Below are 26,633 nucleotides of genomic sequence, written 5' to 3'. Positions count from 1 at the left end.
TCTCTGTTGTTGTGAAGTGTTCCATTATTTACCGTAAAAGGTGTTAGCATTAATAATAGAAAGCTCCAGGTGCTTTACATATCCCTGTTAGCATGCTTGCCCAGTGTCCAAGCCTATAACTTACCTATAAGTTGGCTTTTCAGGAAGGAAACAGACAATCTCTGATAGCATTTTATAAAAACATAAACGAGATGTGGATCATCCTTTCACTCAAACACTGTGTGAGCCGAGAGCCTAGCATGAGTTTCAGAACTTTGGGGTAGGGTTTTCAGAGAAATAAATTCTACCTTCTGCAACACTTGAAAAAACATGCCTGATTGACACCTGTCATTTGTCCTTTCATTGCCATCCAGTTCTCTAGTGGTGGCGATGGGGGTGAAAGTGTGTGAAAGGTTAGAGGAATGAGAGGGTGGGGTGGGGTGAGGGTGAGAGGGTGGGGTGAGGGTTGTGGAGCCCTTTGTCAGGGGAGCAGAGCAGGAGTAGGATCCATGGAGCTATTGGATGATGGGGCCACTTCAGATCCCTGCTCACACCTGAATCCCCATGTGTAAATTTGATTTCATATTAGAAAAGAGAGATTGAATCTATGTGCTTGGACAAATAGAGTTTCCACTATATTTGGCATCTATATTCCAAAAACTAAGGAAAAATGCATCACGTTATACATTTCAATTTGACTGCCAAATGGTTCTCATAAGCTGTTTGGAGTAGTGAAAATGAGTGACTGTTTTCACACTCAAAAGTCTTCTGGCTTAAGTATGAGTTTACACAGCTACCCTCTGGTGGGAGACATACATTCTGTGGTTATTCCTACGATGATCTCTGTAGAAATATAAGTTATATGTCGGTTCTTCACTAAACAGAATGTAGACCCAGCGCAGCTTCCTCAGGACCCGATTGGACGTCCCATCATGCACCTCTCTGGTATTAAGCATGCCACTGGTGAGGCCATCTACTGTGATGACATGCCTGCAGTAGACCGGGAGCTTTTCCTGACTTTCGTAACGAGTTCAAGAGCACACGCTAAGATTGTGTAAGTGTCCTCCCATACAAGTAGAAAAAAGATTCTGCTGTCTGACTCTGTCCTGTCAAGGAAGAGTAGGGTAAATGGAGGCTGGCAGGCACCCAGACTAGAGGTGAAATGGCATTGAAAATGTTAGAATTCCTCACGAAATCTTGCATGAGTAACTTTACGATGCCCCAGCTTCTTCCACTGCCTGGCAGACAACAGTTCTTAGTTTCCAACTGCCACCTTCTCAGTGTCTTTGGGCTCTGTGGCTGCCCCGTGAGCCGTCTGATATGTTCTTGTAGGTCTATTGATCTGTCAGAAGCTCTCAGCCTGCCAGGTGTGGTGGACATCATTACTGCAGATCATCTTCAGGAAGCAAACACCTTCGGCACAGAGACGTTTCTGGCCACAGATGAGGTACTGACTGCCTTCTTGCTGTCTGTCTGAACGACTTTCCTAGTTACTGGCTCATAGGCATAGTGTCTAATTTGTCATACCACAAAGAGTTCAGTATTCTCTTAGCAGTAAGCAGGAACCACAAATATTCTAATAGACATGAACTCAGGTTTATTCATTTTCCACTTCCGTACAGTTGATTGGTGATGTAAGCTGTTTTCAGAGCTGGGGGTGGGACTCAGTTGTTGGCATACTTGCCTTGTGTGCCGGAAGGCCCGGGATCCATCCCCAGAACTACATACACTGCACATGGTTGTGTATGCCTGTAAATCCAGCACTTGAGAGGTAGAGGGAAAAGGAACAAAACTTCAGGCTTATCCTCAGCTACACAAAGAGTCTGAGGCTAGCCTGGGATACATGAGGTGTTGTCTTTAAGACAGACTGATACTTTGATGTTTATATGGTCAAGTTATAACATTATGCTGCTAAAAAGTGTGAAAGAATACATGGGCAGAAAATTATAAATTTGATAGATAAATTTGTGAACCCTCCTCCCGAGCACCAGTTACCCCAGTCCCAAGGTGTCCCAAGCTCAAGTTTTGAATTCAGTTAGCCTCTCCAGTGTCAAGTCATTCCTTGTCTCTTGATCTGAAAGTCCTCTCTCCCTCTCTGAAGTCTGATTTGTTCATTCACTCCACCATATATCCTGTGGAATTTTAAAATAAGCTCAGCAAAGAGGTGTAGGCCTTGCCCTCACCACAACTTCCACTCCAGAGAAGGCCTAATGGACCCAGCCCCTCCTCTTGCTCTAGATTCATTTACAAGTGCAGATACTCCCCTCCCTACTGTAATTTCTGCAGTGCAGGCTCATGCTTAGTGTATGTACATGTTCCATGTACTGCTCCCCATAGGACAGTGAGACCAAGAGGAGCTGTTCTAACAGAGACTTGCTCAAAGTTTCCAGTGATCAACTTTGGCTACTAGATCCTGCAGTACAACAAAGGCAGGATTCAGGTTCTCTGCATATCTCAATCCACTCTCTATCCAAAAGAACTTCATTGTTTTTTGTTTTTGGTTTTTTTGGTTTTTTTGAGACAGGGTTTCTCTGTGTAGCCCTGGCTGTCCTGGAACTCACTCTGTAGACCAGGCTGGCCTTGAACTCAGAAATCCGCCTGCCTCTGCCTCCCAAGTGCTGGGATTATAGGTGTGCGCCACCACTGCCCGGCAGAACTTCATTGTTTTCAATAGCCCCTATCTCTGGCTCTCCCTGGCTGAAAACTTGACTCTCCCAAGTCTGAAGTCAAGATAGAAGCTCACTGTTGCAGGGCTGTGTACACTGGCAGAGGCAATGTGAATTATGGCCTTTAAGTGTTAACTAAACAAGAGAGTTCCAGGCTGCATGTGATACCTGTCCTCTGACGTCTACCCCCACACAAGCAGAGCTTTACTTCTCTCTGAATGGGAGAGAGGACCACAGCAAATGACAAGAGTCTGTCCATTGTGTGCCCTCCTTTCTGTGCCACAGGTACACTGCGTGGGCTATCTCGTCTGTGCCGTGATTGCAGATTCTGAGACACGGGCAAAGCAAGCGGCAAAGCAAGTGAAGGTGGTTTACCGGGACTTGGAGCCTCTGATCCTAACGATTGAGGTATGAGCTCAAGTGGATGGCGGTTCAGGGAGTGTTAGAGCGTCTGCTACAGTGCTTCAGCAAAGGAATAGGAAGATCTGATGCATAGACTTCCGGACAGAGAGTCCATCAGCTCAAAATGTATTAGCAGTTTCCACAGGAACGTGGCTCTTTCTGTCTCCTCTCTGGTGCTCACAAACTAGTTTTCTCCCATGGAACCCCAGGGCAGCCAGGAATCTTGGGCTTCTCTGTTAATGTTTGTAATGAGTGGTACCCTATTGTCCCAGCGCTCCAAACATGTCTGAGATCCACATTTATTTGGCTACTTCAGTCTCATGTCTCTCTCTGGATTAATAACTGACCGCATGATCAGAAGATCTGTTGTCACAACTGAGATGGGGGTGGGGCAGGTTCCTATGAAGCACACGGGCTGTCAAGAGTGCAGACACCTAAACAAAGATATTAGCATGGATAGGAAGGGGAAAGGGAAGGATGCTGGGTAGGCAGCTGAGATAACACAACCAGTCCTCTAGCTCTGATTTATAGTCTCTCTTGCAGGTACACAGTGGGTACCAATAAGATATGCCATGTAGCAAATGCCACAGACTCTTCTTTAACATTCCTTAATGCAAATCTTAAATATCCATGAGACATGGATCCTATGATGCCTACAGAATTTTGGCAACTCAACAACAACAACTGCAACAAAAACAACACAAAACCCTGGAGCCTTGCATTATTTTTCCTAATTTTTGTATAGAAGTCAAAAAGTTACAGAGGTTGTAAGACACGAAACGGTGGTGTTTGCCAATGGGCATCCCCTTGGCCCTTGAATTATGTCCTTTGCATAAATGTCGATGAGACAAGCAAGGCTTCTAGGCTGTACATGGTATCCATGCTCCGTGGTGAGCCCCTCTCAGAAAGGGAGAGAGAGCCACAGTAGATGACAGGAGCGGGTCTACCAGGTGTCCTCCTTGACAGCAGAGGCCTTTCTGTGGCACAGGTACATTATGTGGGTCTTCTTTCCTAAAATGAGAAAGCTGTTGGCCAAGATCCATGTCTCCAAGAAAGCTTGGATGTGGGTGTGTTTCCTATGGTGCTTTATTCCTAGGAACATGGCCCTTAGTTCTGGAAAGTTCCCTTAATGTTTTCAAATTAAAATAAAATCATATCACGAGGACAACAGTAAGAAGTATTGCTGTTTTCTAGCCAGTTTCCAACCCAAATCTCCTTTCTCCTTTCTGGTTCTTTCATCCTCTCATCTCATGCTATTCTGTCCTTTCCCTGAAATGTCTGCTTGGAATTGCATGAGTAATGAATGCTTTATCAAATTTTTGTTTGTAATTTTTATCAGTGACTAAATATCCACTTCCCCCCTTTTGCTTCACAGCCAAATTAAAGTTGCACATAAGCACTTTCCCCTTATAAGCTCAGCCTCGACCGACAGACCTAATTGCTTGCCAGAAAACATCAAATATTGGTATTGCATGAAAGTATGATCTCTCATTTTGGTTAGAGGCTAAGGTCTCCAAGGTCACTCACCTGCCCACTCTCGCAGGGAGCCTCACCCAACTCTCAGCCCGTTGCTCCCCGGTGAGCTGTTGATTCAGTATAAAGAATGTTCTCAGCAAAAGGTGCTGTAAACAAATAATCTGCGTCAGTAACCGAAGACTTCATCCAGCTCCTGCTTCTTAGAACTATGAATGGAGAAAGTCTACTCAAACTCTTGGAACAAGTGTGAAAAAAAAAATGTGCTCTTCTCAGAACCTGTCAGTCAGCAGCAATAGATCTGTGATCAATAGTCAGTACAGGGACAGCGCTCTGCACAAATGCCTGCACGCATGCTTGGCTTGGTGTTGGGTCCACATTACCTCACTAAGTGCTCACAGCAATCCTATGAGGTCAGACCCACCAGAAACTAACAGGGTTCCCCAAGGGCATGAAGCAAACATTCCACCAAAGATCATAGGCCTTCAGTAGGGGAAATGGCACAATCACAGAAGAGTGTCTGTAAAGTGCATGAAGAGGAGGCATCTATTCAGTTTCTGGTGGCCAGGGGGATCTGGAATTGGGAGAACCCTCAACTGCCAGCAGCTTCACAGATGGGTAGTAGCCTGTGGTAGAGAATGCTGGGAAGAGACTGGGTTGTGGCTGAAGTACTTCTCAATTGGATACCAGGGAAGCCGGTGTGTAAACGGACTTGTGGTGCCCAGGCAAGCTACATGTGTACCATCAATCCAGGGCAGGCAGACCCTGTCATGCCAGTGCCTTGTGCAAATAAAATGCTCAGGGCCCTGAAGGAAAAGCAGGAGTTTAGCGGGCAGAGCCTGTGACCCTAGTCATTAGTGGTTTTAGCTAGCATGTATATGGCATTTATGCCATGGGGTCCTGCTCTCATTTCACAGTAAGCTGTTTTTGTGCCTGTCATGTGATGCTCAGAGAAGCTTATAGTCAAACACTAGGAAGTGGGGAAGTGGCCATGGATAGATAACTCTGTCTGGGTCTGAGTCAGCTAAGTGGCCTTGGCTAAATAAAATGGGTTATTAATCACAGAGAATTGTCAGCCTGGAAAACAATAGTTCTGTTCTGTATCCCCTAGTAGTAGGTATTTTCTGAGCAGGCTCAGTATGCTTAGAATTACTGGGTACATCTGCAGTTTCTCCTTGGAGAATCTCTGAGGCGTGGCTTTCAGCTTAGCTTCCCAGTGCCAGGGGGAGAGAACCTGGATCCCACATGAGAAATCTGTTACCCAGATTTTCCCACAGGACCTGGAACTCCCAGAGGCAGGTTTTCTGATCAAGGCTGCCTCATTTTTCTGTTCTCTTTCCAGGAAGCTATACAACACAAGTCCTTCTTTGAGTCAGAACGGAAGTTGGAGTGTGGGAACGTTGACGAAGCATTTAAAATCGTTGACCAAATTCTTGAAGGTAAAACTTTCTTCAACACCGAGCAGCAGGCAGCTTTCTGGGCATGTCTAGTCTAGGGCTTCCTTTGCCTTCTAGAGACCATCCAACAGCCTCAGTGGATGTTGCTCCTGGAGAATGAGTACCTTAGACCCACAAGCAGTGTGGAGAGCCCAGAAACAGCTCTTCTCATCCCTCCCCAGCCTGCCCTGTTGCTCATTGTTGAAGGATATTGTCACCAAGTACATAATTTTGAGGTGACTACATCAGAAAGTTTTGTGCTGCTTCCTCTGGTCACCATGGTTACGGGGGGGGGGAGGCTCATCAAGTTCTCTTAGAAATGCTTTTTTATTATTATTATTTTTATTTTAAAGCAGGTGCTGGCAGCTTTCAGGATAGCATTTAGTTTCGTCTTTTGTGTTTTGAAATTTAACGGTGCCAAGGATTTCTTTGGACTCATCCAGTTTGGGGTCACCCAGCGTCTTAAATCTGTAGGTTTATATCTTCTTCCAAGTTTGGGAAGAATTTGGCCATTACTTTTCAAACACTTGATTTCAGTGAGATCCCCTCTTCCTAGCACATGGTTTCATTGGCTTTTATTCTGTTCTTTCCTTTTTTGAGATTGGCATTATCATCATCATCATCATCATCATCATCATCATGGTTTTTCCAAGACAGGGTTTCTCTGTATAGCCCTGGCTGTCCTGGAACTCACTCTGTAGACCAGACTAGCCTAGAATTCAGAGATCTGCCTGCCTACCTCTGCCTTCCGAGTGCTGGGATTAAAAGAGTGTACCACCTTATCTGGATGTCTTTAATGGTTCTTTTTCTTGTTCATTAATCATTTCTGCTCTTGAGTCTGCTAGTTGGAGAATTTCCTTTTGATATGCTTATATCCTTCTCTTGTTAAGATTCCACATCTTGATTATTTCTCTTTGGAGCATTCTTATGATGGCTGTCCAGTTGTCAGATGATCCAAACATTAGTGCCATTTTGGTATTGGTCTTTCTTCACCAAAGTTGAGGTTTTCCTGGTTCTTGGACCGATGGGTAACTTGTTATAAACTTTGTGATCTTTTGAATACAGTCTTATAATAGTATATCTCTTAGTAACATCTTCTATACTAGGATTGACTGGGTGCAGGTGTGCAAGGAGGATTGGAATGGTGCCTTGTTACTGCCACATGAGGGGAAAGTACAGCTCTCTCACTGGGACCACACACATGGCCCAGCAAAGACTTTGGGCAGTGTAGTCATGACAGTTGACAGGGCTGGGAATCTCAGCTCTCCACTCAACTTCTGCAGGTAGGGGTGGGGCTACAGATTCTTCTGTGGTATCTGGTTGATGTCAGTTACTTCTCCTCTAAAAGGGTTCTATCTTCCTAGGCTTCTCTGGTCCTTTGGCTTTCGTGAGGCTGTTTCCCATAGCTTCTAAATCAATTATGCAACCAGCAGGCATCTCTTGATATCCCCTTGGCTGTTGAGAAACAAAGGGAAAATGGGAAAGGCTCATTCTCTCAAGCCAATAGTATCTCGTTTACAAGAAGCAGCTAGGAAACCATATTGGAAAAGACATGGCAAGGCACTAAACTAGCAAAGTCAAAAATGACACGAGTGGACGAATTTAGAGAAAGGAGAGTGTATAAGGGTCAGAATCACCCAAGAACCTTACACAGAGTGAGAGAGACAGAGACACAGAAACAGAGACAAACAGAATAATGAATGGACTTCTTTGAAAATAATATACAAGAAATAGAAATGCAATATAGGAGATTCGTGTAGAAAAGGGCTACTCCCTTACCCAGAGAACAAAGGAAAAGGTTAGGGTTTATTGGTGAAGAAAAGATTATCCAGGTTCTGTCTTTAGAAGGCCCAGTGATGTTGGCAACATCATTGGCAGAACACAGGCACATCCTGACTGGTGTGTCTCAATATTTGGTAGGTAAGACATATCAATGAGTTACACTCAGGCACTTGTCACTTTGGACTGAGCTTGAGAGACCGTTTTGAAACAGGGATACACAATCGGTGTTTGCTCCTGTGGCCTCTTGACGCCATTTTTGTTGGACATGACATGAATGACTCTAGTTTGCACAATTAACCATCTTACTTCTTGGATCTGTTTGTTTTTAAGATTCAAGTGATTAGACAGATCTAATGGGTGAAACAGGGAGGAACACAATATTCCACCCCACCTTGAAACTAGAAGTCTCCTTGTCACAGAGTTTTGAATCTAGAAACTCAGGCATCTTTCCTCAGGGCTCTTGCTACATACATTGACAGGGAGAAGAGTTTCTTCTACAACTCTGCTTTCAGCTGAAAGCTAAACATTGGTGTTTGTCATCCTTCAGTGTGTGGCTTAGAGTTCAGTCAGTGGAGTTTCTGTGCAACAAGATAAAGGGAGGATAAAGGGTGGGGAAACGACCTGCTCTCTCTCTGTTGGCATTTGACTTCTGCGTGTTCTCTTGTAACAGGTGAAATACACATAGGCGGCCAGGAACACTTTTATATGGAAACCCAAAGCATGCTTGTTGTTCCCAAAGGAGAGGATGGAGAGATTGACATCTATGTGTCCACACAGTTCCCCAGATACATACAGGTAATGTGGAGTCATTGAGGCAGGGACATGGCTTAATGGTTTCTGACAGCAAAATGTATAAGAACAATTATAGACAACAGCATATTAAGTACTTATATGCAATTGGATATTAACAACCCTAGACTTTCCTAACTTAGAAGAGGGTTTTTTATTTTTATTAGAGAGAAGTCTTTGCTTGTGGATCCATAGCTTTAAAAGTCAATTATGCAACCAGCAGGCATCTCTTGATGTCCTCTTGGATGTTAAGAAACGAAGGGAAAATGGGAAAGGCCCGTCCCCTCAAGCTGATAGTACCTCATTTACAAGAAGCAGCTAGGAAACCATAATGGAAAAGAAACAGCAAGGCACTAAACCAGCAAAGTCAAAAATGACATGAGTGGAGGAATTAAGAGAAAGGAGAGTGTGTGAGCGTCAGAATCACCCAAGAACCTTAAGATAAGTAGCCTTCATCTGCCTCTATAGTACAATGAGGTCAGGTGTTGGAAGGGAGGCTATCCCTGGCAGTTCCACAGCACAAACTCCTCCTTCATTTACCTACCTGTCTCTCCTAAAAACATCCGTCTCCTGTATCCTGAGTCTCAGACAACTCACATGCAAGAAAGGAGATGATACCTGCCTGGACTGGTCTAAGCATTGAGGGAAAGGTCTGGAAGCAAAGTGAAGGGATCTGGATGTGATGGGTACCAAGGAGCCAGAGGAGGAGTGTGAGGACGTGAACAGCAACACTGGGGAAGGAGTCATACCAAGAGGGACCAGATAACTGCTGTGTAACAATGGGCTCCCCCTCAATAAAAACTGGTTAAGATGGGATGACCAAAACAGGAATTCACATCCTGGCAAGATTGGTCAGTGTTAGTGGAGAGGCTCAGGGCCACAGCATCTTACTGCTTCAGAAAACATCACTCGAGGGATTATTGTGGAAGGGATACACTAGCCGTGGTTCTAGCAGGCACAGAATTATCTCACCACTATGGAAGGATCTAGTTCATATTAACAGTGGCTTTAGCAATGTTATTCTAGCCAAGAGAATAGTTGTTGGTGATGGTAAGGGTACTGGGTACTTTTCCTTTTTGTCATTTATCATAACCATGTGAACCACATGGCTTGTGTCTCATGTTCAAAATCATGAAAACAAAATGTGTGATAATTGTGACCCTCAGGGGACAGGCTTCCTGTTAGGATTGTGGGTGCGACATTAATGGCCGTAAGTCTTGCTGAAGATGGGCCAGATCAATGAAAATTGTTATCACCGACAGGATATAGTTGCTGCAACCTTGAAGCTCTCAGCCAACAAGGTCATGTGTCATGTAAGGCGTGTTGGCGGGGCGTTTGGAGGGAAGGTGGGCAAGACCAGCATCATGGCAGCCATCACCGCTTTCGCCGCCAGCAAGTAAGTGGGAGAAATCTGTTAAACAAACCGAACATGAAGTGAAATCTTAATAATGGACATGGAATGAGGAAGAACCTAGACTAAGGCTGTTTGAGATCACACATTACAAACCAGCACTCGAGCGCGATGCCAGCTCATTAAACTTCTTGTCTTTTGTTGCCAAGTTCTATAAGAAGCAAAGTAAGTACCAGTCATTGAAAATATGATGAAAGCAATTGTAAAAATACTATAATACATTGGCTAGGCAGTGATGGTGCATGCCTTTAAACTCAGTGCTTGGAAGGCAAAGGCAGGAAGATCTCTGCAAGTTTGAGAAACCAGTCTGGTCCACAGAGCGGATTCCAGGACTGCCAGGGATACACAGAGAAACCCTGTCTCAGAGAAAGAGAGAGAGAGAGAGAGAGAGAGAGAGAGAGAGAGAGAGAGAGAGAGAGAGAGAAACAAGCAAACAAACAAATAAAATATGCAATACTTGGAAAGTCAACAGAACAGATCCCATGTGGGTGGAGTTGTCCTTAGCATTGATAGTCTGAGATATATGCTTATGGATCAGATATGTAACTCACTTAGTCTCCCAAAACCAATCAGCCTCTCTTTCTCTTCCTGTGCTTCCCTGACTGTGTCTGTTTGTCTGCTTGTCTTTCTCTGTCTTTCCTCTCTCTTGAATTAAATAGATGCTTCTTTTTGGGTTAAGTTGACATTTATTTATCTTACTGTTTTTCAATGAGGATGTAAAAACCTCACCAGAGGAAATTGCCTTTGGAGCCAACACACCCAGAAGGCATAATATGATTGTGGAATAACAGCTAGCTCGTATGTTTGGTTGATTCATTTTTATTCTCTGTTTCAGACACGGTCGCGCAGTCCGCTGCATTCTGGAACGAGGAGAAGACATGTTAATAACTGGAGGCCGCCATCCTTACCTTGGAAAATATAAAGTGAGCAGATGAACAAGTCAGGGAAGGATTCATGTTGCAATTAGAACATTCATAAAGGCAGATGGTAATGTTTGGCTACTCTGACAAGGAAAGAACAGCAAACACACTGACAAATGTGTCTTAGTCAGGTTTCCTTTGCTGGATGAAACCCCATTAGGGAAGAAAGGTCTGTTTCACCCACAGTTCCATATTTTCCTTCATCACTGAAAGCAGTTAGGGCAGAAACGTAAACAGGGCAGGAACCTGGGCACAGGATTTGATGGCCATAGGGGAGAGGTTAGCTCCACCGTGACTTGCTCAACCTGCTTTTTTTATAGCACCCGAGACCACTGGTCCAGGATGGCACCACCACAATGGGCTAGGCCCTCCCTATTACTCACTAATTAAGAAAATGCCTTACAGGCTTGCTTACAGCCCAATCTTATGCAGACATTTTTTTCAATCGATGGTCTCTTAGATGACTCTGGATTGTGTCAAATTGACATAAAAACAAGCCAAAACAAATGGTATTCAGATTTTCTACTTCTTATGCTCCCGCTTGGTTACCACTCAGTTCAGTGAGATTTCCTGCTTTGCTCAGCAATGCCAGTGTGAGAGAAAGAACTAGCTAGAACTGAGCCTTACAGAGCGAGTGATTGGAAACATGTGTCCCTGAGAGTCGATCTGATAACCATTCTTTTCACACATAAAAGGTAAAAATAGAATAATTCCTATAACAATAGTGCTGTATGAAATTGTAATTATTTGCAAATGGTTCCTCATTTTTTAATATATCAAACATATTGTGAAAACCTATGACCCAGAAATTTCTACAAAAGTTTCTATAGAAGAAAATAATTATCTTTTTGCCTTTTAAGAGATTATTTTGCATTTTAAAGCTGGCTGATGGCTTTAACAAATAACCCAAATCTCTCAGGATTTTAAACCTCTTTACTCTGTTATTTCTCATTCAGGTAGGAGCCTTGTAGCTTGTATGGAGTCGGGGAGGGGAAGGCTTGCTCCAGTCACCCAGGGACTTGGTTTGTTTGTTTGTTTGTTTTTTGGTTTTTCGAGACAGGGTTTCTCTGTGTATCCCTGGCTGTCCTGGAACTCACTCTGTAGACCAGACTGGCCTCAAACTCAGAAATCCACCTGCCTCTGCCTCCCAAGTGCTGGGATTAAAGGCGTGTGCCACCACTGCCCAGTGGGACTTATTTTTTAATAGCTCCTTTATACCTTTAGACTGTGCTATCCAATAACCACGGGGTGTGTACAATTATTTAAATTTGCATTAAATTAACAAAATAAAATTAAACTAGGATTATGCAGTTCAGTTTAATTAACAATGTTTCAAGTACACAATGCCCACCTGTAACTGTATAGACATGAAATATTGCCATCATCCCCAGAAGTTCTATTGGAATCTGTGCAGGAACCTGAGTTCTCCACAGAGCCTTCTGCAGCAGACAATAGACAAGGAAATACTGATATAGATAGATAATCTATCAGGCGCCAAACCTATAAGTGGTAGATCTTGCTTCTGTTCAGACATCTTGGGACTGACTTTGTCATCTTGCTGTGGGGATAGCTAGGAAACGCAATCTTATGTGCCCAGATGCCAGCCTGAGGGAGGCTTAGAGCCACAGAATGAGGAGTTTAAATTTGACTTCACACAAAAGAGTGAGACTGAGTTGCAGATGTAATTCTGGGGCTTTTCTACCCCCCCCCCACTTGTTCCCAAATAACAACAAGGTGTTTCTAAGCCCATTCTAGCATATTTTAGCTCCCGAATAAGTGACATGACACAGAGACCTAATAGATGTAGTAACAAGCTGCAGACACTATGCTGGGCAGATACTCATCTAAACCTCCATAGCTGCCTGCTTCTCAGCCTCATTGTCCTTTATCTGCATCTGAGTCTTGCCCTGGCTTGCTCTGGTCCATGTGTGTCCTCATGACTGTCCTGTAATGATCTGCTCAAGACAAACCCTCCTAATACTTCTCTTCTTTCTCCTCATGGCTGCTCTCTCATGGCATCCTCATGGCTACTCCTCTTGCTCTTTCTCTTCTTGGTCCATCCTCCTTCCTTCTCTCTCCTCCCCCTTTTCTCTCTCTTTTTGCCTGGGGCCCCTTGACTGGGATGGGAAGTCCCTCCCTATTCTCTTCTGCCCAGATAACTGGCTGATCAGCTCTTTATTAACCAATCACAGTTGATGGAGAATAATCTTTACACATCATTGAGACTGGAGATGCTCTAAGTATCATGGCTATGCCAACATCCACACTGCAGCCAGATCTCTGGGTTCATCAATCAGCATTTGCATACACAGTACATGAAACCATCCCCCAGTACTAAGTAGATTGTTGGCTAGGCACATGCTGTAACTGGTCTTGAACCCTTATAGGAGGGTAACATGACTTCTGTGGATAGGATGTCCTTAGCAGTGTCAGTGTGGAGTAGGTGGCCTCCAGGAGGCAGGATGAATACAGACAGGAAGCTGAGTCTGAGACATGGTTGTGAGTTATGGAGCAGACAAGCTCCAGAGCTTATGTTGTGTAAAATAAAATAGTATTTGTTGAAAAATTTAGCATCACATGATGCTAAGTAAGGCCACAAAACACAGCCTGGAGCTTTCTAAAAGAAAAACAATCTGGAAACAGTGAGCATTCTGGAAGGAAAATGATGATCTTGTTTGTGTAAGTGTTGGGAGAGAAATGAAAACAGGACCCTGAAACAAAAATGTATTTCACCTAATTGATCCTTCACTCAAAAGACTGGACCATAGTTGTGGAGGACATTGCTATGGCAGCGATGGTCACTGATGGAGAGAAGTGCGAGGACAAGAAATGAGATTAATTATATTATATGGTTATATATTAATATATTAATTATATAATAGCATTGATTATTTATCTAAGGAGCACCTGCTGTGAGAGCTGTGCCCAGCTTCTGTTCTCCTTTGATGCAGCCTAGAACCTAAGCCAAGGGAATGATGCCACCCACTGTTAAGACTGGTCTTCTAGTTTCCGTTAACCCAGTCAAGATTATCTCTCCCTGGGATTGCTCATTGGCAATCCTAGATTTGCCAAACTGATAATTTTAAACACTGACTGTCACATAGAGTCTTCCCAATATCACTAAGCTGGCTCTGTATCCAAGACACAGCTGTCAAGTCTAACTCCATGAAGCTTTTCCAAAGTACAAATAAGACAACTTTGACCTCCTGAACCAGTATCAGCAGTCAGTTCTCTCCCCCAGGCTGGATTCATGAACGACGGCAGAATCTTGGCCCTGGACGTGGAACACTATTGCAATGGAGGGTGCTCCCTGGATGAGTCACTGTGGGTAAGTGTGTTAGAGGAAGTTTTCATTCTTCAGAGAGTAGTACATAAAATGATTCAACTCAGGAAATATTCACTCTTTACATAGCATTTAATAAAAGGCTCACTGCAGGATAGCAAGGAGTTCCTGAAAATCACAGGTAGATGGAGCTCAGAGATCTCCGCCAAGCCTTTGTTTGTGTGTTTGCTTCCCATACCTAGATGTGAGCACTAGGCCGAGCTTTGAAAATTAAAGGTAATAATTGAGAATAATTCATATCCTTTAAAATTATCTTACAGCAGAATGTATCTAATTGGGGAGTGAGATCTTTCAGCATTTTTTGCCGAGAAATAAAGAGAGGCACTGTTTCCAGCCTGGCTTCATTCTGAGGTGTCTGCATGGTTAGGAACTGCAAAGAAGGCATCGGTTCATCGCTCACATTGCACATTGGTTCTGGGTTTCTTCAGGTGATAGAAATGGGGCTTCTGAAGATGGACAATGCTTACAAGTTTCCCAACCTACGCTGCCGGGGCCGGGCCTGCAGAACCAACCTTCCATCCAACACCGCTCTGCGTGGCTTTGGCTTTCCTCAGGCAGGGCTGGTCACTGAAGCCTGCATCACAGAAGTGGCCATCAAATGTGGCCTGTCCCCTGAGCAGGTAACCCTACTCCAGTCTCATGTATAAAAGATGCTGAGTATCTGAGCTGGGAAGGCTATGGGGACCATTAGGTTAAAGAATTAGAGAGAGGATCCAGAGAGTAAATTATGTGCTTGAGCTTACAGTCAGCTAGTTAATAGTCAGTAACCAAGTTTGGTGCTCCTTGCCTTACTCACACTCCACTAAAGAAAGAAAATCTAAAGAACATGAATTGGAGGGACTAGAGAGTCAGCTCAGTGGTTATGAGCCCCAATTGCTCTTCCAAAGGACCTGGGGTTCAATTCCCGCTGCCCACATGGCAGTTTACAACTGCAACTCCAGTTCCAGGGGGGATCTGACACCCTTACATAGATAAACATGCAGGCAAAACACCGATGCACATAAAATAAAAGTAAATTTTTTAAAAATCCAGAGCATGGATTGGAGAGCGCGTGCGCGTGCACGCGCGCGCGCGCGCGCGCACACACACACACACACACACACACACACACACACATCTTCAGATGTCATGGTGCTAGCATCTATTCGGGTCTGATCTGATGCACAGCAGCTGGCATTGTAGGATCCCAAGCTCATTCTTTGCCAGTAACCCAGTCTCATGAGAAGTAACCAGGGTCTCATGCAAACTTCTTACGTTCTGGAGAGGACCTTACTTTCCATCTGGCCTCCTCGCTGAGAGGTTCACCATCCTAATACCACTGTACTGAGAAGCTTACCTCAGACATCCCAGTCCTTGGGACATAAACCATATCCAAACCATAGGAGCAGCATGCCCACCACCTCAGTCTAACAAGCCCCTTTCCTTATTTCACTAACATTTCAGGTGGCTGTCACAAGGTTTGTCATGTCAGCTATTAAGTTGTCACCTGTCAGTTCTTTAAGTCTCAGCCTCAACTTCATTAACAAAGATAATTCCCCCTCTGTTGTCTCCTCCACCCCAGAGTCCAGTGTGGAATTTAGGTAGGGAAGACACGCTGAAGTGTCTCTCTTCTCTGCACTGGGGCTGAGAGGCAAGGGATGAAAAGGAGTACCTGGGAAAACACATGCACGCATGCACACACGCGCACATGCACACACGCACAGACACATGCACGCACATGCTGTATCCTCTCTTGGGCACCTTATGCAAATGGACCCCATGCAGCAACACCTCTGGAAACCACACCCCTTGCCCTTCTGCTCCAGGAGGCCTCAGAGAGCCCAAGCCCTCAGTTCATCTTAACACTAAACTCTAAGACCAGAGGTAGGAGCTATCTCTTTTATGTCTCTTAAACTTGTAGGGGTTCTTGTCCCCACTGCTGACTACAGCCTCTACCCTTGTTATGTTTGGCAGCAGAAAAGAAAGGGGGAATTACAGAAAGACATCCCTTTCTGTCCGGAATAGTCCCTTTAAAAATCTACTTTCCCTAGAATGGCATGCTGCATGAAGTTCCACTTTCCCTCTTATAGGGATCTGAGCAATTGCTAGGGGAGTGATTTGGGAAAGGTGTGTGTTTGTAACGGCCTCTATCTGCTTGTAGAGGGAGCTGGCCATAACTGAGGCAGTCAGTGTCTTTTGCTCTCTGCTGAGAGGCCTTAGTTGCCAATTCTGGGAATACTGTAACAGTCTTTATGGGGCATGGCACATCTGAGGAGAGAATCTTCTCATTTGTGGCTACTTGCATGAGATCTACCCAAGATGAGCCAGTCGACAGGCCATTGAGGTTAGAGGAAAGAGCTCAGGAGGCTCCACCCTGCTTTGAGGGACGAATGTTAATGGCTGCTAGCAGTGGTCGAGTCACTTTCTTCAGTGGTGTAGTCATTAGTCAGTTGCCCATGCTTCAGAAAATAATGTCCTACCCGTGTCTGCCCAAGGGATCCCAATTATATATAGTAGTTCATACCACAAAAACAAAGGCGAGGAAGCTTGCTGGGAAGAAGAAGGGTTTCCATGGGACTAGGGAGGGGGCATGAAAGAGGGAATCAGATACTGAAAACAGTGAAGATTCTTAATATGCCTGCATGAAACCTTCAAAAAAAAAAAAAACTAAAAGTAATTTCACTTGTCCTTTCCCTTAGCCATTGGTTATATTTAAACAAATATTCCTATTGGTTTGCTTTGGGAGTAAGTAGCTCTATCTTGCCATAGCATCTACACAACCCAGGTTGCTTAGCCTGGACACCTTTCAACTGATGTTCACAAGAACCGAGAGTCAGGAGTGAACCTGGACCATACTGAGAGTCACAGGAATAGAGATTTGGGATTCTACCTTATAAACTGGCACAGGAACAGCACAGAAACAAGTGAGACTGACATAGTCCATCGGGGTTCTAAGTGGAGGATAAAGAGGATGCTTTGCCGTTATCAGTAACTGGGTAGAACCCAGCATGGCCCTTTTAGGATGGGCAGAGTGGAGGAAGAGGACAGTAGGTGGACTTTATCTTCTGAGCTTCCCTCACGTTTTAACCTCTCCTTCCATAGGTTCGAAGCATAAATATGTACAAACAAGTTGATAAAACCCCTTACAAGCAAGAGTTCAGCGCCAAGACCCTCTCTGAGTGCTGGAGAGAGTGCATGGCCAAGTGTTTCTACCCTCAGAGAAAAACAGCTGTAGGAAAGTTCAACGCAGAGAATTTCTGGAAGAAGAGGGGAATGGCCGTGATTCCCCTGAAGTTTCCTGTGGGTATTGGCTCAGTAGCCATGGGACAGGTCAGTCCTTCAAACACACATGGGAATGTCACCTGGCAGAAGCCTGGGGAAACAAGGGGGTCGAGGAAACTTCCTCCAAATTAAATTAGCCATATGATGGCCCTGCCCAGCTGTTAAACCCCACCAGGGTTGTGCATGGCAAAGCCTGTATCACTTTGGGACACAAGAACTCCTCTGCACAACCTGAGAGTGTTTTAACAATTAGATAGAAACATTCTGGGTGGGAAATTGGGTGGGAGGACCTGTGATTTATTCCTGGCTCTGGTGCTATGAAGCTGAGATAACTATTCTGAGTCCCAGATGTTCATGTAAGAGACAGAGGCAGAAGACCTCTGAGACTCCTCTTCCAGCTGTGTGACTCGGTGTGTCTAGACATGAAATGGAAGGTTGTGGGGCACTGAGTGCCTGACTTCCTTGCTAGATAGGGTAAACTAAACCTGGAAAAGTAAATGATTCAACTTTTTGAACAAAGTCTTTGGAGTTTGTTCTCTTCATAACTGTTAAGAGGGAAGACTGGGCACTGTTGCTGTGGTTTCTTTAGCTGACTAAATAAGTCTTTGCTTTGCTACTAAATCCTGCTTGCTTTTTGCCTCTGGTTTTGAATGAAACTTGGTGTAATAACTTGTGAGGAGATGCTATATCCTAACTTACAGTGGAGCAGTGATGCAGACCCCTTATCTAAGTTTTTACACACATGTGTGTGTATTGCCCCCTCACACAGATGCATACACAGAGATACACATACACAGACATGCACACACAGAGAGGAACACACAGAGGGGCACACATAGGGGGGCAAACACAGAGGGGCACACACAGAGAGGCACATATACAGAGTTGCACACACAGAGATGCACACACAGAGATGCACACACAGAGGGGCACACACAGGGGCACACACAGAGGGGCAAACACAGAGAGGCACATATACAGAGATGCACATATACAGAGATGCACACACAGATGCACACACAGAGGGGCACACATAGAGGGGCACACACAGAGGGGCACACACAGAGGGGCACACACAGAGAGGCACACACAGAGAGGCACACACAGATACACACACAGAAAAGCACATACACAGAGATATACATACAGAGATGCACACACAGAAAAGCACATACACAGAGAGGCACACACAGAGATACACATACACAGACATGCACACACAGAGATACACATACACAGACATGCACACACAGAGATGCACACACAGAGGGGCAAACACAGAGGGGCATACACAGAGATGCACACACAGATGCACACACAGAAAAGCACATACATAGAGATGCACACACAGAGATATACATACAGAGATGCACACACAGAAAAGCACATACACAGAGATGCACACACAGAGATATACATACAGAGATGCACACACAGAAAAGCACATACACAGAGATGCACACACAGAGAGGCACACACAGAGATGCAGCAGAGTTCTCATATCACTTGTTATCTCCTCCATGTTTGGATGGGTCTCCTAGAGGAGTAACCAGGAATGAGTGGCTCTGTGAAATGGGGATTCATCACTGTTATGCTGTATGGAGACCACGAGCACTTGGTAGGAAGGCTTCATCCTTTCACCTAACCAACCCAGCTGAGCTTGCTATCATTCTGAGAGCCTGCATCCTTTGCAGGCAACTTAAAGTAGGTACATGAAGGCACAGAGGACAGTTATACATGGCTGTCTTGTTGAAGCCTCTCATTCCTTGCCTGGTTGCACAAGCGAAATTGAACACAGAGCCACTTAGCCATCTGCACAAGATTCTCTCAGACAAAGGAGATACTCAAGAGGTGTGGTTGAGGACAAAAGCATAATTATTGAAAAGAAAGGGAAGAAAAAAACTAATACTGGGAAAATGATTTGTGAGCAGTGGATTGTGGAGGGTAACTGTATTGCTACCTAGCTGATAGCTGGCCAAGAGTGCAGCCAGGCTGTCAGACAGGAGAGAGCAGACAGGAGCACAGAGAACTGCATGGATCCTGTTGAATCCTGGGTTGAAGGTCATAGGTATGGGTAGACGGCCTGTAGGTAATGGTGCCCATGGTATAATGTCTCCTACAGCAGACCTATCTCAAAAGGTAGTTTGAAAACTAATTATCAGTTATCCACTGAGCTATAAGTCTGTCTAGATTTCCTTTTGGGGAAATCTGAGAGCTGGCTGAACAGTGAGGAGCTTTTGCTGCTCTTGCAGAGGAAGGGGTTCAATCCCCAGAAATTGCTGTTCCACACACAGCTTCTGTCCCCTGCAGGTGCGTGTGCATGTGTGTGTGCCTGTGCATGCACATGAGTTTGTATGTGAGTGTGTATGTGTGTAAGCGCATGTGCACGAGTGTGCATGTAGTATATGGTGTTCAGTGTGTGTCTATCACTCACACACACACACACATAAAAAATTAAAACAAATCAAACAAATCTTTAGATTTTTTATCTCATACCACCCTTAGGAAAAACATATAAAATTTGTGTTTTCATTTTCACTAAACACTTTAGTGTTCCCTGAACACTAAAGTTCAGGGAGTTTACAAAACTCTTTAGGCCAAGGCTCACACTCACAGTCTGGTCCAGGCAGCCCTGGAGAGTCTTCTCCTCAAAGCACTGTATGACTGGCAGTCAGCTGACCTTAGGAGAGAGGAGGAAAGGGTTAGCACTGCAGCTTCATCCTGAGAGCTGTAAAGTCTCCATGTGGACCCTTTGTGCTCAAAAGCTTCACTTAGGGCTGAGTGGAGGGGTTGGGATCTGTCACACACAGAATGCTGCTGGAAGGCGCATCCAGAAAGCTTGTTCTGCAGCAAAACAGGGAAGGGAACTAGGGATGATCCCTGGAAGGCTGTGTCTGGTGGTGGATTTGTCTGCCTGCTGGCCTCGATCTCATCCAAACGCTTTCTGGAAAGAGACAGCAGGGTGGGAGGCGGGGGGCGGGGGGGGAGCGAAAGGATTTATTTCTTATGGTGCTGTTTCCTAATTAGGGGCATTTAAGGGCATGGATATCTTCCTCTCCCTGTCCCCGGGGAGATCAACTTTTCAGGTCTATGTGTGGAAACACTTTGTTTAAATGTGAATGTATGCACACCTAGGTTGAAGAGGACCTAGGTTGTTAGTGAGTGGCAGAGCAAAGATTTGACCTCAGTGCTCCGAATCCCAGATCCATGTCTTTCTTGCCTCATGCTGCCTTCCAGAGCAGAAGCAGTTCTCACCCCACTGCTCAACAGTTCAGAAGCACCTCACCTGTAGATTCTTCTGTTTCTAGTCTGTGAACCCTGAAGGATGCAGATGGTATCTCATTAACTCCTGTGTGTCTGGGGCTTATCACGGTGGCATAGTGTAGGGTCCAGCTGTTGCATGCTAAGACATTTAGGGACTCTTAAGGTTACAGCTAACTTCTTGTCAAGCCAATGAAGTCCTCTATAGTGGAGAACCATCTGGCTCAGCTCAGTTGTGCCAGTTTTACAGCTGGAGCTTTGTAGAATTATCTTTTGTGGTGCTGAGAGCAAACCATGCGGTGGTGCCACTTAATGGAACCAAATTTGACATTTTTAATGGCTAGAGGAGTTTGCAACACTGCGTGAAACAAATTACTCAGCAACCTCTGATAAAAACGCTGCCCTGGACCAGCAGGCAGATGTCACCAGCAGGCTCACACAATGGAGAACACATGAAATCCAGTGTAATTGTAGCTTAGTCACACATAATAAGCCCACCTCTGTGTTCCACCCACATTCAGCAGAGCCAACGAGGAAAAAAAATACAGAACCTCTAAACTTATGGAATAAATCGAATCACTGGTCTAGCAAGTTCGTGTATCAAACACATCAAGTGCATAGTACATCTGAGACATTGTGTCCGATTCAGAAGGAGGCTCAGGGTGTGTCCCTACCAGAGTACGGTGAAATGTAATAGAGTGAAGCCCAGATGTGACTGCCACATCTGGTACCACAGTGCAGGACAGCCAGTTCTGTGCTCTCTGAAGAGGATACTGCTTTTTATCTTTTGGGGGGAAGAAATGCTAGGAACATGAAATGGTATCTCCAGGAATCATGAAAGCTCAGTCTGTCACTTCTCTGCAGGGCTCTTAGATACTGCTCTGACGTCATATTCTAAGACTGTCTGGGCACTGGGTACATGAGCCTTTGCCCTCAGATACAGGCTATCCTTATTTTGTGAACCAGGAAAACGGAGATTGCATTCACTGTCAAAGTATCTTCCTTCAGATGGTGGTGATTTCAGAGTGTTCACTGGGGTAATGCACACCTTTGGATGCTGGATAAAGAGGAAGCTCTCCAGGTGTGGTCCACAGGTCACAAGTGGATATGAAAGTGGGCAAAGAATTGATCTAGGAAAATAGTTCTTTGAGTGGGTTTATCTGACTGACTTGCAGTTCCTGAACTCTGACTGACGAAGGCCGCTTACAAATATGAGTAGTAGAGTCTTGGTAGAATTTTAGGTTTAAGGAGTGGAAATTACCTTGTTACCAGAATGTTCTACAGATCTTTCTTATCTTTATAAATCCCTGAAGGTGTTTTAGTTGCAGTGACTGGTCAGAACACCTCTCTGAGTCGTCTCTTTTCATCCTCTCCTCAGGCAGCTGCCCTGGTTCACGTTTATCTTGATGGCTCTGTGCTGGTGTCTCATGGTGGGATTGAGATGGGCCAGGGTGTCCACACTAAAATGATTCAGGTAAGAATACAAATGCTGGGTTCTGTTGGTTACATCTTCACAGGTGTGTTCACGAGAGAAGACGGTGAGCATTATTTCTCTGTCCCAAAATAAATGGGGAGGAGCCTGTCAGTTTGACCGCTTACATGTTAAGCTATTAGCAGAAACAGGGTAAACAAGTCTATTTTATTACTGAATGCCAGAAAAGCATGTGCCAAAAGACAGGCTTGTTTTATTGCTAAAGAAGGTTCATGTTTGTTTTCTGCTTCCATTTGGATATATTGACAACTGAAGTGTCCTTTTCTGAGATTTTGCTGGGTGGTAAAAAGATGTGTAAATTCTGATGGATTGCAATGTTTCTTGCCCCTTTTATATTAAGGACTCTGAACAATCAATAACATAAATCATACTTGCTATCTCTAGCCGGTGTTTATAACAGTTCTTTAGAGTCCTTCTATTTTGTCCGATTCCCTTCCAATAAAAATTGCTAAGATGTTGCTGGTGTAAGTTTGTTCCTTGTCGTGTTTTTTTTTTTTTTTTTTCCCAACTAGCTTTACAAAGAATAACCACTGCTTCCTGACATTGCAAATTCCTAACATTTGCCAGGCATGGTGTGCCTGCCTATAATCCTAGTTATTGAACAAGTCAATGAATAGCCCTCAAAATAAACACATGATCCTCCCAGTGATTGTTTCCTGAAAGTGACCCCCCCACTGGATTGTGTAGTACAAGTATTTGGAATTATTTGACACATATCCTTAAATTGTTTTCCATAAAATATTTTACCCTGAGCTAACATTTAATTTGATGAATTATTGAAAAAAAGTTAGATAACTTGCCAAGTGAATGAAAGCAAATCCAGTGATAAATGTAGATGTTTTAAGCTATAGGCCTTGGGATGTGTAAGATTTGTTTTGATTTTATTGCTGTTAAGTCTTGAGAGTCGTCTAGTGACAACTTTTCAGTGAGGTTTCAGGATTTCTTTACTTAAGCCCAAAAAAAACTAATGTTGAGAGGCCGTGTGTGCTCGTGTAGTTACTTTCCGAGAACCCACCCATTGTGGAAGGGCTCCAAATGGCCTGTGTCTTGGGAAAGCTGTGGGAAAAACCTCTACCAAGCATATTACTATCCAGAAAGAGATGAATTTGGAATCAACTAAAATGTATTCAGCACAAAATTATAGACTCAAGAAACTCTGAGTCCCAGCCCCAGCACCACCATGTTTTCAATGATGCTTGTGTTACGAGAGGCCATGTCTTCCTGAGAGATGCTCTGGTCCTGCACTGTGTCCAGAACTGTGCATAGAAACCATGCGGCCCGTTAAAGTGGTGTCCACTTTGCTACACTTCTGCAAAGCTCAATGGCATTGATTTCATTAGTACAGAGACTTGATGAAGCTTCCCTCCTGCACTAGCCTGGAGCTTTACTGCCTTTTCCTGATGTTATTTCACATGAGCATAATCAAAGGAAAAGGAAATGTGTTTAAGCCGGGCGGTGGTGGCACACGCCTTTAATCCCAGCACTTGGGAGGCAGAGGCAGGCGGATTTCTGAGTTCGAGGACAGCCTGGTCTACAGAGTGAGTTCCAGGACAGCCAGGGCTACACAGAGAAACCCTGTCTCGAAAAAACAAAAAAAAAAAAAAAAAAAACAAAAAAAAAAAAAAAAAAAGAAAACAAGAAAGAAAGAAAGAAAAAGAAAAAAGAAAGAAAGAAAGGAAATGTGTTTAAAACTTGGAGTCCAGACTAGCTATCAGGATTTTAAGAGAGGGAATTTTGGACCCAAAGGAATTTGTGGTTCTGCTCCTTCATCTCTGTCATGTGTGTGAAGGCTGCACACACATGCTATGCCAGCCAGGCATGTGCTGCAAGTAATCAAAGTGTTTGAAATGAAACTGTGTTTGAAACTCTAGGTGGTCAGCCGGGAATTAAGGATGCCGATGTCCAGTGTCCACCTGCGTGGGACAAGCACAGAAACCGTCCCCAACACAAATGCCTCTGGAGGATCTGTGGTGGCAGATCTCAATGGATTGGCAGTAAAGGTAGAACTCACTGCAGTGACATCATTCATTAACCCTTCCAGGTCAAATTCACAGCTGGATATCAGAACAGAAAAGTCATTCATCTCTTAGCATCTCTTCCATCCAGGGCAGGGCAGGGCAGGGCACAGACCCAACAGATGACATAGCACTCAGCAGTTGGGCAGCAAGTCCTTAGAATTCCACCCCCTACTCCCCAATATCCTCCCCCTTCTGTGTTCAGTCAGCCTCCTACCTCTTGCCAAGGGCTTCAGATGATGTTCTGTCTCCATTGTTGTCACTCTTGGCTTCTTGAAACCTTAAATGTTTCCAGAAAATTAATATTTTACAACCAGTGGTTGGTGGTTCCTAATGATCCTTCTATTAAGTCTTGATCTTGAGCTAGAGTAGTGTGTGAGGCAATTGTCTTTCAGACCAGCACATGTGTGACAGGCTCACATACACTGACATCCTGGTGTACAGCCTTCCGTGTCATTCTCTACTGCCTTGATACCCTGTGTCTCTTTGTTTCTATATTCTTCCAAGATAACTCTGTGGGATGCTGTACGGTGTTGTTCTAACATTGATGTGTTCAAGAAATTATTAGCATTTTAATTTAAAATCATTTACAGGATGCTTGCCAGACTCTTCTAAAACGCCTTGAACCCATCATCAGCAAGAATCCTCAGGGAACTTGGAAGGATTGGGTGAGACTCATTGGCTCTCTATGTTTTATCACAGAAGCTAACAAGATGCAGAAGAAGGGCAGATGTGTGTGTGTGTGTGTGTGTGTGTGTGTGTGTGTGTGTGTGTGTGAATTATGTTTGTGGAAAGGGCAATTCAAAGACACTGTCATTGCATAATGACAAACAAGAGGCCCCGCTGTCCAAGGGATCCGCATGCAGTGGGGGAGTAGTGTGCCTAGGAATGTTTATTTTACAAAGAAAGATGGTGTGCATGCTACAACTCCTGCCTTAAGCTACGATTTATGAATGCGTCATCCTGTGGAACCTAGGTGCTTTCTGGATAACAGCTGTTTGCTCTTTTCCTTTGCATTCACTGTTCCTAAAATAGAAAAACAGTGCTGGGATCAATTTGTAATACTCACATAGACATGTGTAAAAACCAGAGGCTGGAGACATGGCTCAGAGGTTAAGAGGACTCCAGGTTGCTTGTCCCAACACCCACATGGCAGCTCAGAACTGTCTCTAACTCTAGTTCCAAGGGATCTGATGCCCTTTCCATCCTCTTCAGACACTGCATGAGCATACATGATGCACAGACATACCTTTAGGCGAAACCACTCATACATATAAAGATAAAACAAAGTAATTTATAAAAATCAAATAGGAAACCAAGCCATGGGTTATGATCTATACAAATCATAGATACCCAGTGGACCAGAAACAACCACTACTTCTTCTGATACATTGGCAACGTAGTTAGAGGAGGAGACACACATTCTAACATCAACTTGCTAACTTTTCAAAATGTCAGGTTATTAAGTGTTAGATGATATGGAACGTATGTATATCATACAACCCTGGCATAGCTGTCCTGCTGACCACCCTAGATTATTAGTTGTGCAGTATCAAAACACAGGTTTGGCCATATGTTATGTAGAGTTCTGCTTGGAAAGATTCCAGTGCTGAGGTTCCTCAGTATGAGCATGCGTGCTTAGAATTCTGGTGGCTCAATTCAGCCACCCCTTTCTCAGCCAAATGCTCCTGCTAGTTCATAAAGGCTCATGATGTAACTAATAATTAGCGGAATATGAAACTCTACAATCTGCTCTTGGCATCTTTGTCTTTCCCCTGCCTAGTGTTGCTTGAGCCCAGAAAGGTTGAAAATGGCTGTCTTGACAACGTTAGCATCCAGATATATAAAATTCAGGAGCACTCTCTGTCGCCATCCATTGTACGACACTGGCCTTGCATCCATTGCACGACAGACATCCCTCCACCATAATGCTGTTCCTTCCACCATTCTCTTAGACTTGAGACCTTTGTTTTTGTGTTTAGTAGTCAGCCATATATACTTGCAGAAACAAGAGACCATTTGATGGAAAATGGTACAATTTAGTAAAATCACTGCTCTCAACTGAAACTGTTATGGATATACAATATAAAATTGAATATTCAACCATTGTTTCAAAAAATTGGTCGTGTTAATAACCCAAGTCCTTCCAGATAATTGAATGGATCTCTTCATAAGCAGGATGTGGTGGCCATTATAGTTCAGTTTATGAGCATAACATCATGGCAGACATTTATTACAACCATGCGCATTGAGTAAATGCTGCTACTCCACACGGCAAGCCATGGATGCTTATGTAAGTGGAGCCTGAGGACAGACAAGGGTCCATCTTGGGCCTTCATCATTGTTGCTTTACTTAACACATAGTACAGATAGAACTAAACTCCTCAGCAGTTCTCTCAGAAG

General features: G+C 44.2%; 1 protein-coding gene across 1 annotated transcript in view; it reads left to right on the top strand.

Annotated features, from left to right (window-relative positions):
• LOC117705708 (aldehyde oxidase 1) overlaps window positions 1-26,633 on the top strand; it is a 78,355-nt gene that overhangs the window by 42,022 nt on the left and 9,700 nt on the right. Inside the window, exons 17-29 of the mRNA XM_076932059.1 lie at window positions 864-1,033; window positions 1,312-1,426; window positions 2,931-3,053; window positions 5,863-5,959; window positions 8,409-8,533; window positions 9,790-9,923; window positions 10,774-10,861; window positions 14,100-14,186; window positions 14,630-14,821; window positions 17,283-17,510; window positions 22,102-22,197; window positions 24,087-24,215; window positions 24,824-25,051. Coding sequence (XP_076788174.1) covers window positions 864-1,033; window positions 1,312-1,426; window positions 2,931-3,053; window positions 5,863-5,959; window positions 8,409-8,533; window positions 9,790-9,923; window positions 10,774-10,861; window positions 14,100-14,186; window positions 14,630-14,821; window positions 17,283-17,510; window positions 22,102-22,197; window positions 24,087-24,215; window positions 24,824-25,051 — 1,812 coding nt within the window. The remainder of the gene's footprint in view (window positions 1-863; window positions 1,034-1,311; window positions 1,427-2,930; window positions 3,054-5,862; window positions 5,960-8,408; window positions 8,534-9,789; window positions 9,924-10,773; window positions 10,862-14,099; window positions 14,187-14,629; window positions 14,822-17,282; window positions 17,511-22,101; window positions 22,198-24,086; window positions 24,216-24,823; window positions 25,052-26,633) is intronic.

The sequence above is a fragment of the Arvicanthis niloticus genome, chromosome 3 (assembly GCF_011762505.2).
Source record: "Arvicanthis niloticus isolate mArvNil1 chromosome 3, mArvNil1.pat.X, whole genome shotgun sequence".
Lineage (NCBI taxonomy): Eukaryota > Metazoa > Chordata > Mammalia > Rodentia > Muridae > Arvicanthis > Arvicanthis niloticus.
The sequence above is the reverse complement of the archived record's forward strand: the minus strand, read 5'-3'. Positions and strand labels throughout refer to the sequence as shown.